The 17,780-nt window shown below is 44.8% G+C and overlaps 1 protein-coding gene across 3 annotated transcripts in view; it reads left to right on the top strand.

The window, feature by feature from the left end:
• The window catches only part of EMB2765 (P-loop containing nucleoside triphosphate hydrolases superfamily protein), a 71,451-nt gene extending 66,835 nt beyond the window's left edge, over nucleotides 1-4,616 (top strand). For all 3 annotated transcript variants that reach the window (XM_086804943.1, XM_086804944.1, XM_086804945.1), the window contains 4 exons: nucleotides 1,947-2,132; nucleotides 2,558-3,712; nucleotides 3,805-4,164; nucleotides 4,305-4,616. In XM_086804943.1, coding sequence (XP_086661069.1) covers nucleotides 1,947-2,132; nucleotides 2,558-3,712; nucleotides 3,805-4,164; nucleotides 4,305-4,325 — 1,722 coding nt within the window. In that variant the 3' untranslated portion in view covers nucleotides 4,326-4,616. The remainder of the gene's footprint in view (nucleotides 1-1,946; nucleotides 2,133-2,557; nucleotides 3,713-3,804; nucleotides 4,165-4,304) is intronic.
• Nucleotides 4,617-17,780: the final 13,164 nt, after the last annotated feature.

The following is a 17,780-nucleotide window of genomic DNA, read 5'->3' as shown; positions in this document are numbered from 1 at the left end:
CTGACCCCCCCCTCAATATATAATATATTATTGAGAGTATTTAAGGGGTACAATGTTCCATGGGTTCAATGAACCAGATGATGTCCATGTACAACTGAAATGAATACAGTTACCAAATAGTAGTCTTGAAGTAGACGTTCGAAGTAGAGCGAACCACTTGAAGAAGCCCAGTCTTTATGGTCCCATTCCTTCACTGGAATCCGCGGAGAGCGCCCCACTGGTGTTCCAGGACCACGCACAAACAGGCGCTCCCGTACTAAGGCCTGGCTCTCCCGATCTCGACATCCACGGACCGTGGTTCTCCAAAAGCTTGGACTACCCGGCCCTGAACGGGTGTTAGCAGCAATGAATGTCCCTCAAAAGATTTACACCAAGGACTTGGGAATGAATATGGCCTCAAATAGAGCTGCAAGAACTGAAACGGCCGCTGTTGGCCGGCTGAGCACACATGCTTCAAAAAGGAAGTTCAGCTGCAGTTGTTGTTGTGTCCTGGGCACCCACGAGAGAGAGATGCCTATAGCTGCCCGCTTGCATATGAGAGAAGCTCGAAGCGATGGAGAAGGAGTCCCTGTTGAAGCCCGCTTGTGTGCAAGAGAGAGAGGCGCCAAGCGATGGTGGCGGAACCACGTACAGCTGGCCGACCCACCCTTGCATGGGGTGCGACCAGTTCGAAGGCTCCCAAGGGGGGGTGGGTAGGTGGCCATGCACCCACCCCCACACACACGATTAAGGGAGGGCTTCTCTCCCCACCATGGCCCATGTGTGGGTGTCCATAATGGTTGCCCACCCTACAAAAGGGCACCATAAAATATTGAGGAGGCCGCCCACTCATTAATGAGTGTGAACCTGCAACCTTATAAAAACAAAGGTTAGAAATAATGCTATAAATAAACAAATGCAATACACTTACCACCTGTTCACACACGCAACAAAACTCGTCAGAAGACAGAGCAAACTTCACGACTCACTGGCAGGCGTCCCCGCTCAGTAAGTGGCACGTTAGGCAGGCAAACACAAGAATACAAGTCACGTGAAAACAGTTCCAGGCATGCAAACATGAATGCATGTTCAAACAGTATCATGGACATATCTCCCGTTCATGGAACAAGTACTAGACATTCCTGTCGGGCACAGTGATGGCACGACAGAAAGTATAAATCCTGGTCTTCCTATGGAGTGACAGTCCCATAGGTAAGACACCGATCCAGGCACGAGCCTCCCTATGGAGTGACAGTCCCATAGGCAAGACATGGCACAAATATTGGCTCTTCCATGGCGATGGATAGAACGCAGTCCAGGTCATACACGGGTGGCACCAGTCTGGCTCCCGTCCATACAACACCATTCTGCTAATACACGGGTGGCACCAGTCTGGCTCCTGTCCATGTTATGCAAAATACTGGCCCCTTCACATGAGACACCGGCCTGGCCTCAAGTGAACAAGACACAAATCTGGAGATGGACCAAATGGTCGGCCAGTTGGTGGTGTCGCTGCCAGTTCCACTTTCAATCCACTCACCTCCTCCTTGAGTGCTGTGTTCTCTTGTTCAAGGTCCGTGACCCGTGCTTCGAGGGCCATGATGTGCCGGTGTAGTTTGTTCTTCACCTCATTGAGGTTGGAATCGGATGTCTTCTTGTTCTCTTTGATTAGTGCCTTCATTGCTGTCTCAAGGGCCTCGAGCTTCTCTTGGAGGCTCGGAGCCATTCCTCGAGCTTACTCTGCAGCACTTCCCACAGGCAGGGGGGGAGAGAGAGAGAGAGAGAGAGAGAGGGAGGTATGACATATGACTTCTGTGTCTTTGTATGCCAGATTAAAGAAATTGTTTCAGGGGTGGAACCAGGCCTAGCGGAAATGCAGACGGGCCAGAGAGAGAGAGAGAGAGAGAGAGAGAGAGAGAGAGAGAGAGAGAGGTATGACGTACGACTTCTGTGTCTTTGTATGCCAGATCAAAGCAATTGTTTCAGGGGTGCAACCAGGATTGACAATGGTTGTCGGTCCTCCTGGAACTGGGAAGACTGATACCGCTGTGCAAATTTTGAATGTGCTGTATCACAACTGTCCGTCTCAGCGAACACTACTTATAACACACTCAAACCAAGCATTAAATGATCTTTTTGAGAAAATCATGCAGGTATACTCCTGCCTCTTTAAAATATCTGTTCAAATTGTTTTGATTGGTTGTGTGCTATTTTTGAATTCGGTTTAAATGGATCTGCCTGCACTTGTCCTCATTTTTCTTGTTGAAAATATTTGCATCGTATGCTTTGGTATCTCTCTGATTTTGCAGTTTGTTGCTGATTCAGTTTTTTGGAGTGTTCAAAAATTTTCATGTAGCATCTGGGCTGAAATGAGGTGTGGTAGTTTGTAACTATGCATTGGGTATTCCCTGGATATTTCATGGGGGCGTGAGGCGCAGAGGAAGTGTAGTGTTTAAGTTGCTTATGTTGAAAAATTCTGGATGCAAGTTGAATACAAGGGTTTTGATTTTCTTCTCTCTCTCTCTCTCTCTCTCTCTCTCTCTCTCTCTCTCTCTCAATCAGACGTCATGTGATGCAGAGGGATGTGCCTGCACGATATCTTTTACGGCTTGGGCAAGGAGAGCAAGAATTGGAAACAGATTTGGAGTTCAGTCGCCAAGGAAGGGTGAATGCTATGCTTGCACGGCGTTTGGAGCTGCTTGCAGAAGTTGAACGACTTGCCAGAACTCTCCAGATACCTGACGATGTAGGATATACATGTGAGACTGCTGCACACTTCTGGTTGCTGCATGTATATTCTCGTTGGGAGCAATTTATGGCTTCCCTTGAAGCAGCTCAGGAGAAGCCGAGTATAGTTAGAGACAAATTCCCTTTTAAGGAATTTTTTTCAAACACGCCTGAGCCTGTGTTTACTGGGGGCTCTTATGAGCGAGATATGCGGGCAGCAAAAGGTTGCTTCCGTCATTTGACCACTATGTTTCAAGAACTTGAGGAATGCCGGGCATTTGAGCTTCTCAAATCAACAGCTGATAGGGCAAACTATTTGATGACCAAACAGGCAAAGATAGTTGCCATGACTTGTACCCATGCTGCACTGAAAAGGCGGGATTTTCTTCGGCTAGGTTTCAAGTTTGATAATCTTCTGATGGAGGAGAGTGCTCAGATTTTGGAAATCGAGACCTTTATTCCTATGCTGTTGCAGCGACAAGAGGATGGCTTGTCAAGGTTGAAGAGATGTATTTTGATAGGAGATCATCATCAACTGCCCCCTGTAGTTAAAAATATGGCCTTTCAAAAGTATAGTCACATGGATCAGAGCTTGTTTACACGGTTTGTACGCCTTGGAGTTCCGTATGTAGAACTAAATGCGCAGGGTAGAGCTAGGCCAAGCATCGCAAAGCTCTATAACTGGAGGTATCGAGATTTGGGTGATCTACTTTATGTGAAGGAAGAACAAAGGTTTCATCTAGCAAATGCAGGCTTTGCACATGAGTATCAGCTTATTGATGTGCCAGATTATGGGGGCCAGGGAGAGTCAGAGCCCAGCCCGTGGTTTTATCAAAACCTTGGTGAAGCAGAGTATATTGTAAGTGTTTATCAGTACATGCGTTTGCTAGGGTATCCTGCAAGCAAGATTTCTATCTTGAGTACATATAATGGACAGAAGCATCTTATTCGAGATGTAATTGAGAGACGGTGTGCGAGACACCCTCTCTTTGGTCGCCCCAGTAAAGTAAGTATGTCTATTTTCAGTTTCTTTGGCAGTGTAATGGTCCATGCTGTTTTTGAAGCTAAAACTTTCAGCATTCTGTTTGGCTTCTGCAGATAGCAACTGTTGATAAGTTTCAAGGGCAACAAAATGATTACATTCTTCTTTCTTTAGTGCGAACTCGAATTGTTGGGCACCTTAGAGACGTTCGCCGGCTGGTGGTTGCTATGTCAAGAGCACGTTTGGGTTTATATGTGTTTTGTAGGCGCTCCCTTTTTGAGCAATGCTATGAATTGCAGCCTACTTTTCAACAGCTACTTCAAAGGCCAGATAGGCTGGCCCTCGTCTTGGATGAAAGTTCCCACCCTACACAGCGCAACGTTGAGAATATTGGCAGGGCACAGCTTGTTAGTGGACTGGAAGAGATGGCCTATATTGTGTCTGAGAAATTCAATCAACAGATGCAGTTGCATCCAGTAAGTTGTTTCTAGCTTGTCCAAAACTCAGGACTTTTATGTGATAATCAGAGAGTTTAAAGCTCAGTCAATCATGTCAAAGTAGACTTGATTAAGTCGGAATGCGATTGATAACTGAGATTAGATTGCTTATTTTTCAGGTGACAATGCCAAGAATCTGAACTATCATGAAACAAGGCTAGGCAGAAAAGATCTGCTCCTTCAGCATCATTGCCTTTGTACTTTATAGTCACATAGATATAAACATTATCCAGGGTTGTTTCTAATCATTGCCTTTTGACAGTGCCTCGGGTCAGAATCTGTTTTTTTGAACTGGCCCTTAACCTGTTTTCATCTCTTTTGTCTGTGTCTCTCTTTCCCATCTTGCTGTTTGTTAATGAAAGATGGACAAGATCCTTATTCAAGTAGGAAAAAACATATGGAAAATGAGATTACAACCTTTAAAAGAGAAATTGAGTGTAAAAAACGAGAAAGAGAGAGGGGAGGGATGCTGGGCAACCCCATAGCATTGGCATTGAGATCTGTGTGACAGGAGTATGCAGGGTGAAGCAAAGCCAAGTCTCCACAGCAAGACCTCTTTGAGCGGTAAGTCATAGGAAATAAGAGAGCATGCTGAGGTGGAAGCTGCTCCATAGACTTTTCCAGATGATTGAAACAGGTGCTTGTGTACAGCTGGATCTCTCTCCTAAGCTGTGCGGAAACTGCCCGGGTGAGGTTGGCGACCAAAGGGATCTCATCCACGCCACTCTTCTTGGTCCTACTGCAGGTAGGCGATGGGTCAGTTCTCCCAAAGGCAGAGATACAAGATATGATCCTGGAGGGAGAGGGATTGTTGTGCCAGGTTCGGTCACAATATCAAAAAATCAAACCTTCAGCAGTAGTTCTCGGGGACACTAAGGCACTTTCATATGACAAATTTAACAAGTGCAAACATCTTTTGGGATTGCACAACTTTATCCTTGTCATGCAGCTACAGTAGACTCAAGGATTATGTTACATCTTCTTTTGAGTTATTCAACCACTTCCGATCTTGAGGTGAATTCTGGGATATATGCTCGTTGATCGATTTGTTGTATATTGCTCTCATTTATACTTTGGGCACTTGTACTAGCTTTAGGCTTATTAGTCTTAGTTTGAAACCCATTACTTTGACCCCCTAAGACACTTTATACACAAAGGCACCTTCATATGACAAATTCACCAAGTGCCAACATCTTTTGCGATTGCACAACTTTATCCTTGTCATGCAGCCACTGTAGACTCTTGAGGATTATGTCACATCTTCTTTTTGAGTTATTCAACCACTTTGAATCTTGAGGGATATATCCTCATTGATTGTTTTGCTGTATAACTCATTATTGCTCTCATCTATATTTTGGGCGCTTGTACTGTAGTGCTTAGGTCTATTAGGCTTATTAGTTTTAGTTTGAAACCCATTACTTCTGGTGTGATCCCAAAGTGAGGGTTGGGTCTAGGGTTTCATCTCTATTATCTCACTTTTATCCTGGCATGGCGTCAGCTAATGCAAGTTTTCTGAGTGACTCTCTCTCTCTCTCTCTCTCTCTCTCTCTCTCTCTCTCTGTGTGTGTGTGTGTGTGTGTGTGTGTGTGTGTGTGTCCATACTGAAATTTATGCCAAAGCAGCATGTTTTATGTTTTCTTGCTTGCTTTCCAAAAAAATATGTTTTTTCTTCCCGAAACAGTCAACAGACTCCTGGGAGTTACACGAGGTGTGGTTAGTGGTTCGTTTATACTGCTTTTTGTTCCCACGTGGTAACGCCCCAATTGGCAATAGGCGCTAGAGGCCAAGATCTGATGCCACCATGTTGCTGTAAGAAAATATCGCAGTTCTAAACTTGAAACTAGGAATTGATCTGTGTATATGGCTAAACTTCATTTGTGCCTTATCAACAAAACCATTAAAACTGTGTGTATCCAGGTCCTTCAAGATGGAAGCTTGCATTTCAGAAGCTCACCAAACATAGCTTGTGCATTCCTTTTCTCTGCACGATTGAAAACTAAACGATTTTGTTGTGATATCAGCTAACTGTGTAAATGAGGGATCAAGGTCTTGGATGGATGTCTGGACGCATTCATCTCCCAGAGTACAGCGAAGTCAATTGCCCTTGATCAGTGGCACAGAATAAGCTATCCATATATTAGATATCTACACAAACGCACTTTCATATGACAAATTCATTAGGTGTAAACATCTTTTGGGATTGCACTTAATCCTTTTTAGTGTGAGGATTATGTCACATTCTTATTGAGTTAAACGGCTTCGGATCTTAAGGGGAATTGTGGGATATATCCTCATTGATTGTTTTGTTGTGTAGTTCATTATCGGTCTCATTTATACTTTTGGCGCTTGTACTATGTTGGGCGTACTAGTTTTAATTTGATACCCATTTCTGAGGTGGATTGATCCCAAAAGCATCGAGAGTAAAAGCTCACCTAGTAACGGTGTGGGATACCTCAACCCCGGGAGCAAGTTGGAGTTTGCTTCATGTCGACGACAGAAGGCTCCACTGGTGGAGCCCAAGTCTATAGAGTCATTGTAGTAGATGGTAGGTCAATAGTATCATCATCTTGGAGGTAACCAGGAAAGCGTTGGGGCTTTGCATCACCGACGTAGCCTCCTTTGGCATCATAGTTTTAGGGGTTGGAGTGCAACATGGTGGACATAGCTGAGTTGGATCCATATCTAAGTGGGAGAAAGTTGCCCTTGGAACAATTGTTAGAAGAGGAAGTGTTGGATGAGCCCTCCCTAGTGTTTCTGGTGTTGTGGATAGTGATTAGAAGAGGAAGTGTTGGATGAGCCCTCCCTAGTGTTTCTAGTGTTGTGGATAGTCTCTCTACTACGTACATTGATTACGAATTTGAAAGAGTCCACCACTCCAGTGGATCTAGAGCCAAAGCTAGTGCAAATAATGAGCTTGGGTAAGCCAAAATTTGACAGACACCATACGATATAGCCTATCCTGCCAGCAAATACAGGCTCAGAGGAGGTGGAGTACTCGATGGTTGTGGATGCAAAGGATCAATAACGGAAGATATACATATGGAGGCCACCCTAGAGAGTGTGGAGGAGGAGAACTTCACAGTCGGTTGGGAGAGTGATGATGGTATGCAGAGGAAGTTTTGGCTGGTTTGTGCTAGTCATTTCGATGGTTGCTATGAGCATGCTGATGTTCTGGGAAGATCAGGCAAAGGAAGGGATGCTCTTATGGACAGTTGGGATGATGAGACAATGGATAATTTGGTTCTCAAAAATTAGATATAGATCATGGGTCAACAACTAAACTTGCAAGACTCGAACAATCGATGGCTTTACCCTTCTCCGTCCCCTCGCCACACCAAGGAGGGAAATCCGACTGTCTAGGTGCCGGGAGGAAGGAAGACGCCTTGCCGGTATCAGGAAGTGACTTTCCCTTGGATTAAACAATTCTCTTTCTGTCTTTTTATGCCTTTCCCTTCTTTTATAGAACCCAAAAAACGTATCCCCTTTACCTTCATTTTTTCCCCTTCTACTAATATCTAACCGGGCTAACAACCCCCTCCATGTCTAGTTTTTTTGAGACCCCCTCCACATATCTAGTTTTTTTGAGGTTTCTACTAATAACTAACCAGGCTAATAGCCCACGCCACGTGTTCACTTTTTTTGAGGTTTCTCGTCGTCGACCCAAGGAGCCACGTGGCTGCAGAGCGTTTCATTCTCTCGTAACTTGCAAGTCCGTCGCCGCTCCATGCAAAGCCAACTCCCTTCAATGTTGCAGGTTGTAGGGCATGCAGAGCCGCCTCCTTCAATATTGTAGCTAAATTTGAATTCGAGTGGTGTCCCTTCATCTTCATCTGTAGACATTCTCCTTACGCCTTCCCCTCCTTGGTCTGCTTTTGTTTGCCTCACCTTCACTTACACCTCCTCTCCTTGGTCAGTTGCATCCGGTTGGCCCTCGCCTCTCCTCCTCGGTCTACTCCGTTGCTCCTCCTCCTCCTCCTCCTCCTCCTCTCTCTCTCTTATTCTCACTTACTATCTATTATGTTTTTGAAGGTTGTCTGCAATCTGTCAACCGTGTCGCGTTCTCTGAGGTAAGTCCGTGATATCACACATGTTGCTTTCTTTGAGAAAATAACGCATCATAAAAATGAAGCATCACAAAAACAAAGCAGCATGCATGATTCACAAGAAGAGAGAGAGAGAGAGAGAGAGAGAGAGAGAGAGAGAGAGAGAGAGACGTCTACGAGAGGCCAAAGTCGGCCTATGAGACAAAAAGTAATACAATTGTTTTCTTCCGGTCATCGGAAGAAAAGAAAAAGAAAGAAAAGGAAAAGAAAGAAAAGAAAAAGTGTGCATGTGTATGGATACAACTGTGAATCATGGATCGGTGGAGCCCATATACAAACAATATAAAGGGGGGTGGGGATGTGGATGGAGTGCTAAGGCAAGATGCATCTCTATATGCTGAAGGGGTAGTACAAGCATGCTATGCAGATCTATGTCTAACTCCATCCAGTGCCATAAGAGGGATATAAGATATCATACATCGCCGATGCTGAGGCTATGAGTGGCGTGAACATGTATCCCGAGTCTGAATGAAAGTGAGCTAGCCTCTCATGTGTCTCCATTTGGTGTCTCATCCGGATAGCTGCTATCTCTCGGTGATGGAATTGGGGTGCTCTGTGTCCAGTCTGTCTAGGTCTCCTCCTGGCTCTCAATTTGTCTGCTCTCTGTGCGGTCACCCCACGTGGTACATCAGCTGGCGCACTGGCATAGCTCTCTCGAAGAAATCTGTGAGCTGGGACTGTCTCCCACCCCTAGTGGGAGCGGGTGTCTAGAGGAGTCTCTCTCGAGAACTATGAAGCTCTAGTAGTAGTCTGCCAAGCTGTCGTCTCGCTGGTCCGAGGCCTCTATCAACTGATGTAGTGAAGAGTGCTCCTCAAACAATCTTGCATATCTATCTCTGATCCCCTGGTGGGCTCTACATCTACATACAAAGTGATCCTCAATCTCCACCTCCTCGCGGCACAATCTGCATATCCGCTCGGCTCTGGGAACCCGTGCCGCTCTCCTAGCCTCTATCTCTAGCTGATGTGATAAGACTCGTAGCTGTCCAATAGCAACACGAGAGCATGTCTCTTGTATGTAGCGCTGCCATATGTCATGTCTCATGACTCTGTTCCTCTCATTGAGAGAGAGGTAACCCCGTGAAGCAGACTGATCATAGTCCAAAGGTGGCAACTGCTCAATGTCTATCCCATGATGTGAGAACCACTGTAGCATTTGTGCATACCAAGATCCAGTGTGTCCCAGCCTCGGCCAGCTCTGTGGATGCCTCAAAAGCTCGGCGGGATAATCTCTCCGTGGGCATCTCCCTCATCCTATATATAAAGGAGGTTGTTTGGAACAATGCCTCCACTACCATAGGTGGTGCAGCAAACTCAGCTCGAACAATGTCGTGCAGGACGGATGGTTTGCTGCGTATCATCCTCGAGAGCATCAAGATCTGTGGTCTCTCCAGCTGTACCCATGTGGAGGCTGCAAGCCCTGGTGCCCAAACCGCTGCTGCATACATCAAGGTTGGTGTCACTAATGTATCAAAGAGCCACCCCTTCGTGTGGGGTTCCTGAAAATGTGCCTAATGACACTGACGCTCAAGGCCAGCAAGAGCTACATACCCCTGGGTCACCCTGTCTCGGACTGCCTGAGCGATGGAGAAGCGTCCAGCTGAGCTAGTAAATGTGATGCCAAGGTAAACATAAGAGCTCACCACCTCGACCCACTCTCCTGCTAATGTGAGTAGTGTGGCTCCTGACTGCGGGTGAGGTGTGGAAGATCATAACCTTGGTTTTCCCAAGGTTCATTTTGTGAGACCCTGCTGTGCGCAGAAGTCATCAAGAGCCACAAGGTGTCTTTGAAGCCCAACCTGCGTGTCGGATACCAAGACGATGTCATCAGCATAAAACATAACATGGACAGTAATACCTGACAGCTCATCCCCAGAGCCTCCTCCCTGTGTGATGTAGTCCACCACCTCATCAATATAGAGCCCAAAGAGCGTGGGGGAGAGTGGGCACCCCTGCTTCACACCAATGGTGCTAGCAACTTTGTCGGACAAGCCTCCTGGGCATGGGACTCTTTCAAAGACCTGCTCATATAGCCTGTATATGCCCCACATCATCATGTCTGAGGGTATGCCTAGAGTCTGTAGTCGCCAAAAGAGGCGCTCTCTGGACACAGTATCAAATGCCTTGCGGAAATCCACAAAGCAACAATAAAGCCGTTGTCTCCATGCCTTGGCCTGATCAATCAGGCACCTCAATGTAAAAATGTGGTCAATGGTCGAGAAGGCTCGTCAGAAGCCTGCCTGGCCTGTTGCTCTCAATCCCCCATACTCTGCATGAGTTCTTAGCTCTGCCTCCAAAACTGCCCGGTATAGTTTGGCCAATATATGGCCAATCATGATGGTCCTGTAGTTCCCGGGGTCTAGTACACCTCCCGCTTTATGGATCGGCACAATAGTGAGAGAGATTTCTGTGGTCACCAGAAGCACACGAGAGAGAGAGAGAGAGAGAGAGAGAGAGAGAGAGAGAGAGAGAGAGAGAGAGAGAGAGAGAGAGAGAGAGAGAGAGATTGATTTCTGTGGGTTGCTATTAGGGTGAGCTCCCCTATTTCGTGTGCTCCCTCGAGTTTTGCAAGCGTCTGAGGTAAGCCCGGTCTGCTTCCTTGAGTCCCCTCCTCCGTCTGGTTCGTGCAATAAATCGCCGCGTGAGAGAGAGATAGCTCGATGCGCATGCAATAATTTATTGGGTGTGTGTGTGTGTGTGAGAGAGAGAGAGAGAGAGAGAGAGAGAGAGAGAGAGAGAGAGAGAGAGAGAGAGAGAGAGAGAGAGAGAGAGAGAGAGAGAGAGAGAGCCTGATGTGCATGCAGCAAGCAACTCCGTCTCCTCTCCTCGAGTCCCTCCTCCGTCTGGTTATGTGCAGTAAATAGGAGAGAGAGGAGAGAGAGAGAGAGAGAGAGAGAGAGAGAGAGAGAGAGAGAGAGAGAGAGAGATTAAGTGGAGCCTAAAAAAAAAAAGACACTTTAATATCCTTTTTATTTGTTTAAGTGTGTGTGTGTGTGTGTGTGAGAGAGAGAGAGAGAGAGAGAGAGAGAGAGAGAGAGAGAGAGATTGGTTTCATTGTGTGTGTGTGTGTGTATTTGAGATAGTTTTTTTATTGAAGGTGGATTTTTTTAAGAAAATGTTTTAATAATTTGAATAGCAAGTAGGTGGCTTACATGTGTGTGTGTGTGTGTGTGTGTGTGTGTGTGAGAGAGAGAGAGAGAGAGAGAGAGAGAGAGAGAGAGAGAGAGAGATTGGATTCATTGTGTGTGTGTGTGTGTATTTGAGAGAGTTTTTTGATTGAAGGTGAATTTTATTTATTTATTTTTAATAATTTGAATAGCAAGCAATTGGATTGCGTGTGCGTGTGCGTGTGCGTGTGTGTGTGTGTGTGAGAGAGAGAGAGAGAGAGAGAGAGAGAGAGAGAGAGAGAGAGAGAGAGATTGTTTACATTTTATTGTTTTCTTCTTACTTCTTACTTTTTTAAGCATGATGCTAATATTATTAGTAAGTGCAACCTTTTAATTTCTTCTTACTTTGTTTAAATATGATGTTTATGTGCTTTAAGTTTGTGTGTAATATTTTTGGGAGTTATAATGTACGAGATTGACCATTGTAGTAGGCCGTATATGAGAGAGAGAGAGAGAGAGAGAGAGAGAGAGAGAGAGAGAGTGATTATTTACATTTTGTGTGTGTGTGTGTGTGTGTGAGAGAGAGAGAGAGAGAGAGAGAGAGAGAGAGAGAGAGAGAGAGATTGGTTTTATTGTGTGTGTGTGTGAGTTTTTTAAATGAAGGTGAGTTTTTATAATGTTTTAACAAAAAACTTCTTTATATTCATGGTTAGTGTGTTAAAAAGACACATTTTACTATATCATTTGATTAATTATGATGGTCTCTCTCTCTCTCTCTCTCTCTCTCTCTCTCTCTCACACACACACACACACACACACACATGTATTAATTCAAACACACATGTTCCACACACAAAATGGTAAGCACCGAAATGTAGTCATTCAAACACACATGTAGTAATTCAAACACACATCAATTATGATTTTTACATCCATGCGCACTAATATAGTAGTTACAATTATGATTTAACACATTCGCACATAGTAGTTACGAATCTACTTACTTGACAGAGATGGAAGAGGTGACTCTTTTTTTTTTTGAGAATATGAGGAGTACTCTTTCCTTTGAGGAAAGGGTGAAGTTGGCTACTAAATTTGAGTGTCACTTTTTTCCTACGCTAGGCTGGTTTGGGCCATGGTCGATTCAAGATAATGAATGGAACGATGTTTTAAAAATTATTGTACGTTTAGATTCAGATCAATTAGATGAAAATATTACGCTAATGAATATTAAAGAAAGTCTAGGCTTGATTGATTTTTATGAAATAAACTATAATGTCTTTAGTGATAGAGATCAAGTACGTCAAGTATTTGACGAAGTTATTAAATGTATCCTAAAGCATGAGTTAATTGGAAAATAAATGTTATTGTGTTATTCTTCTGTGACCATTGTATTTGAATAGTTTTTATTTTTTTTGAATACAAACACTATGTTTGACTTTTCATGCTTTTCTTACTCTCTCTCTCTTTCTTTGAATCCAAGTTGCACTTATACCTAGGGGGAGAGACACATTTACTATCTTAAGAAACCAAGTTACACTTAACACCTAGAGAGAGAGACACATTTAGTATCTTATAGTAGGTTTATAAGAAACCAAGTTAAACTTACACCTAGGGTTTATAAGAAACCAAGTTAAACTTTCACCTAGGGGGAGTGAGACACATTTTACTTTCTTATTCGATGAATTATGATGTTGTAAATAATGAAGAAGTGTTTCCTCTCTCTCTCTCTCTCTCTCACACACACACACACACACACACACACACACACACACACACACACACACACACACATACACACAGAGTGTCACGTAAGCTGTAACGCCTGCGAGCGACTGACGACAGACCGGATGGCCGAGGACGTGGCCGTCCGGGGTTCAGTGGGAGAGGACGCCCATGCAGAGTCATGGGCGGCTAGGCTAGTGTGGACGGCAGGCCACACACTATATAGCCTGGGGGATGAGGGGCAATCCTCATTCTTCCTCTCTGTGGTTGGGTGGTGAGCCAGAGCCCGTCCCCTCCTGTGGTAGCACCCGTAGTGGCGCTATGGAGATCTAACATTGGTATCAGAGCTTGGCGTTGGGATTGCGAGTGGCGTGCGAAGCGGGCCCAGCCGTTTAATGATTGGCTCTCAATCAAAACTGGGGGGATAACCTTATCCCAAGGGTCTTCATCATCTTCTACAGCAAGAAGACGTGTATAGAGAAGAAGTTGGCCATAGCTGGAAGAAAGGTTTTCCTCTATTCTCTCTCTCTCCCTTGCACACACCCAAGCTCTCCATTGCAGGTAAGCAATTTCTGTGTTTTTTTGCTTTGGAGCTTGTCAATTTTGTGTTTAATTCTGTGTAGGAGAAGAGGTCGACTGTGTAATAGCCCATTGTGTGTGGGGGGGAAGACGGCCAGCCAGGGGGAAGACGGCTGGAGAATAGTCGCAGTCGGCGGCTAGCCCTGACGGGCGACCTGCGTGGCGCTGTCGGCGGCCAGCACCAGTGCCTTCGATCCGCGACAGTGGAGGAATTTGGGCTAGGAAAATTTGGATGCTTGGCGCCATTGTGCAGGACTGGTTGCTCGCACTCAAACTGTGGCGCACCCATCTCCAAGCCTGGAGTGGAGGTGTTGGCACCTTGCCGGAGGGTGAGGTTGTCTGCCATTCCCTGCAGTGGGGGGGGACCGCGTGCGAGGCCGGGAAAATTCAACTCCGTGAAACGGGCGGTCAGCCCCCCGGCCAGCGAGGCTAGCATCGGCGGGGGCGGCCAGCCCCAGCGCCGGCGGTAGCCCGACCGGATGCAGGATTGGAAAAAAAAATAAAAATAAAAATAAAATCCAATCTTGGATGTGCAGTCCATAACATCTCATTGGCCAAGCACCTTTAGCCTCATGCTTTGAACTTGGTAGAAGACGCTTATTAGGCAGTAAAGAGCTATGGATGCAATACGCCAGCCCCTACTTGGCCTTCCCTCCCCCACGGCCTACTGCGTGCGCCCGCACACAAGCCTGGCATCGCCTTACCACGTTTTCCATACATTTTTTGGGTATTTGGAATGTTTTGGCTTGCACCGGAGGTGGTCTATCTTCTAGAAAGCAGAAGGTGCATTGGCATATCAACAAAAGACACGGCTAGGCTGCTCGTGCTCAGGTCTCTCAAGTTTCTAATGCAGACTGGAATGGGAATGTAGATTTATCTTTAGGCACCTTTCTCTCGGATCGGAGCATCCCGGAGTAGCGACGCTTAAAAAGGCTCGCAGCGCAACACAAATCGGCAGTCGACGACGACAGTCGCAGTGACCGTAATAAGGGGGGTGACTATTCTTTCTCTACTGCTCATTTTATTAGCGTTTTTTGTAATTTTTGAGTTCTCGCATTTTTTTTTGTGCAAGAATTAAAATATGTCTGCTAGGCGTAGTGTGTCCCCACCACCGCCTTCTACTTCTCTAGGATTTTCAGGTCTCTTGTCCTCGCTCGCGAGTTTGACCCTGACCGAATTGTCAGGCTGTATATGCCCGACCGTTGTCCGGTCCGGAGTGTGCTCGGTGATCACATGTGATCCGCCAAGCGCCCTCCCCGTCTGTTGACCCCGCCTTAGGACCCAGTGAGCCCGCAGTAGGCCGGAGTAGCAGATGACTCCTTTCTGGCGCCGATGAGCCGATGACATGAACACCGACCTCGCCAAGGGGACCGAGGAGGACCTCTTGGAATATGACGACAACGATTATGACCTATGACGTCTTGACAGAGACGGAGCTCTCTAGTGGACTTTTTAAATATCTTAATGCAAAACTGAACAATATGGGTAAAGTCCAGAGGCTGGCTTAGTCACGATGCTACAGAGCATCTCCACATGGTTAGACGCACTGACAGCCGCCTCGGCTAGTACTCCGACTCCTCGTGATAGACGAGCTCCTGCGACACGAGTGAGCATAGCCTCGCCAGTGGTTGCAGGAGTACAGGGCGATGCGCCTGCGGGGCCGTCCGTACAGACAGCTTCGTCATTATTAAAAGACTTGAAGCCGCCTAGTTTTGGTGGCGAGGAGGAGGACAAAAACAAGGACTCGGTCAACATGTTTCTAGTGAAGTGGTCAGACTTGCACGCGCTGCGACAACAGCCTAGCTGGGTGCAGCCCCGTAGCTAGCCTCTCATTAACCGACAAAACGTACAAGTGGTGGATGAGTTTGACAACTCGTCCTGCCACTTGGAAACGCCGTAGTGCAATTTCCAAGAGGTTTTCCCAGTTTGTTTTCGAGGACGAAAACTCTTCTTAAGGGGGGAGTAATGTCACGTAGGCTGTAACGCCTGTGAGACTGACGGCGGCATACCGAATGGCCGAGGATGTGGCCATCCGGGGTTCAGTGGGAGAGGACGCCCATGTTGAGTCATAGGCGTCCAGGATAGTTCGGACGGTAGGCCACACACTATATAGCTTGCGGGATGAGGGGCAATCCTCATTCTTCCTCTGTGGGGTTGGGTGGTGATGAGCCAGAGGCCGTCCCCTCTTGTGGTAGCCCCGTAGTGGCGCTATGGAGATCTAACACAGAGACATACACACACACCCGCCCACCACAACACCCACCAAGAAAAGGATAAGAACACACATGTTGTAAATAATGAAGTGATCTCTCTCTCTCTCTCTCTCACACACACACACACACACACACACACACACACACACACACACATCCATGGAGAAAAATATAAGGACACACATGTATTTATTCAAACACACATGTACACACACTAAAGGAAAAACACCCATATGTATAAATTGAAACACACATGTATATACACATAGTAGTTATAATTATGCTGTTTACATCCATGTGCACGCATATAGTAGTTGCAATCATGATTCTTATACCCATGTATACGCATATAGTAGTTACAATTATGATTCATACACTTGCATATAGTAGTCATGCATCAACTTGCTTATATGTATGCATGTATGTTTGACAGAGATGGAGGTGACTTGGATTTTTTTTTCGTGCACAAGTACTCTTTCCTTTGAGAAAAGGGTGAAGTTGGCTAAAGAATTTGAGCATTGCTATTTTAGTGGTCCACATAGTGGTTCACACTGGTTTTTTGGACCATGGGTAGTTCATGATGTTGGATGGAATGATATTTTTAAAATTATTATATATTTAGATTTACCAAAGTTAAATAAAAATATTACGCTAATGAATATTAAAGAAAGCCTAGGCTTGATTGATTTTTATGAAATAGACTATAATTTTGGTGATAGAGATCAAGTAGGGCAAGTATTTGATCAAGTTATTAAATGTATCCCAAAGAAAAAGTTAATTCGAAGATAAATATGGTTGTGTTCTTCTTCTATGTCCATTGGTGCTAGCAGGTCCTTTATGGTATTTGAATGGTTTGTTTTTATAAAAATAAAATACTGTGTTTGTCTGTCTCATTCTTTTCATGATTATTATTAATGTATAGTTTGATTATTTTTTATGTAGAACATGGCATTAAGCATTCTAAAGTTGACCTATGACAATAATAAATTGTCAGATACAATCTTCTTTCAGGAGATCCTACAATTGGGTTTTTTTGGATACCAACCTCACCCAAAATGGGAAGTTCTTTTGATTTGATGGATGGGATGATCGTAATCCATGCTATATTTATATAGTCTTAGACCCCTATAAGCTAGATGATAATCTCAAGCTCCTCTGAATCAAGGAGGCATTGGCATTAGTAGATGAATTTTACCTTGTGGGTAGTAGCAGATGTAGTAGCTTGGAGGAAAAGCGCTTTATTTTTAAAGAAATACTGAAGTGCATTCCATTAAGGAAATTGGTAAAGATAATGTAATAATCTTGAAGATTATTGATTGATATCTACATACAACTACTCTGTCCTTTTTTTTTGTATATTCGATGTGAAACATAGCTAGGACAGGGTGAGAAAAATAGAGAGACCATAAGAGTTATAATTGTTTTGATGTTTGTGTGATTGTGTAGAGGCAAGCACGAGGGAGATAGCATCAAAGTTGCTGGTTTTGAATACCATTCTCTCCTCAACTTGAGGTTAGTTTTATTGTTGCGCTTTTATCTCTATCTATTTGTGAGTTTGGAGTTAATATGTAATGCATAGATAAATATATTATTTAAATGTTGATATGCTTGGTTAGTAAAGAGAGAGAGAGAGAGAGAGAGAGAGAGAGAGAGAGAGAGAGAGAGAGAGAGAGAAGAGATTGCGAATTCCAATAATATCTATATCTCTTTCTATCTTATGGGTGTTTTAATATTGATGATTTTTATGGTAAATATTTATGTAATTACGATCTTTGCCACGTCTACATTTTCTTTGTTCGACCACTACCTTTGAGATTGTAGAGAGAGAATATATGGACCTTAGTAATAGAGATATTCAAATAATGTCC

This window comes from Cibotium barometz, chromosome 11 (genome assembly GCF_041138505.1).
Source record: "Cibotium barometz isolate CiBa-2024 chromosome 11, ASM4113850v1, whole genome shotgun sequence".
In the NCBI taxonomy this organism is placed as follows: domain Eukaryota; kingdom Viridiplantae; phylum Streptophyta; class Polypodiopsida; order Cyatheales; family Cibotiaceae; genus Cibotium; species Cibotium barometz.
This window is presented reverse-complemented; position numbering and strand designations above follow the sequence as displayed.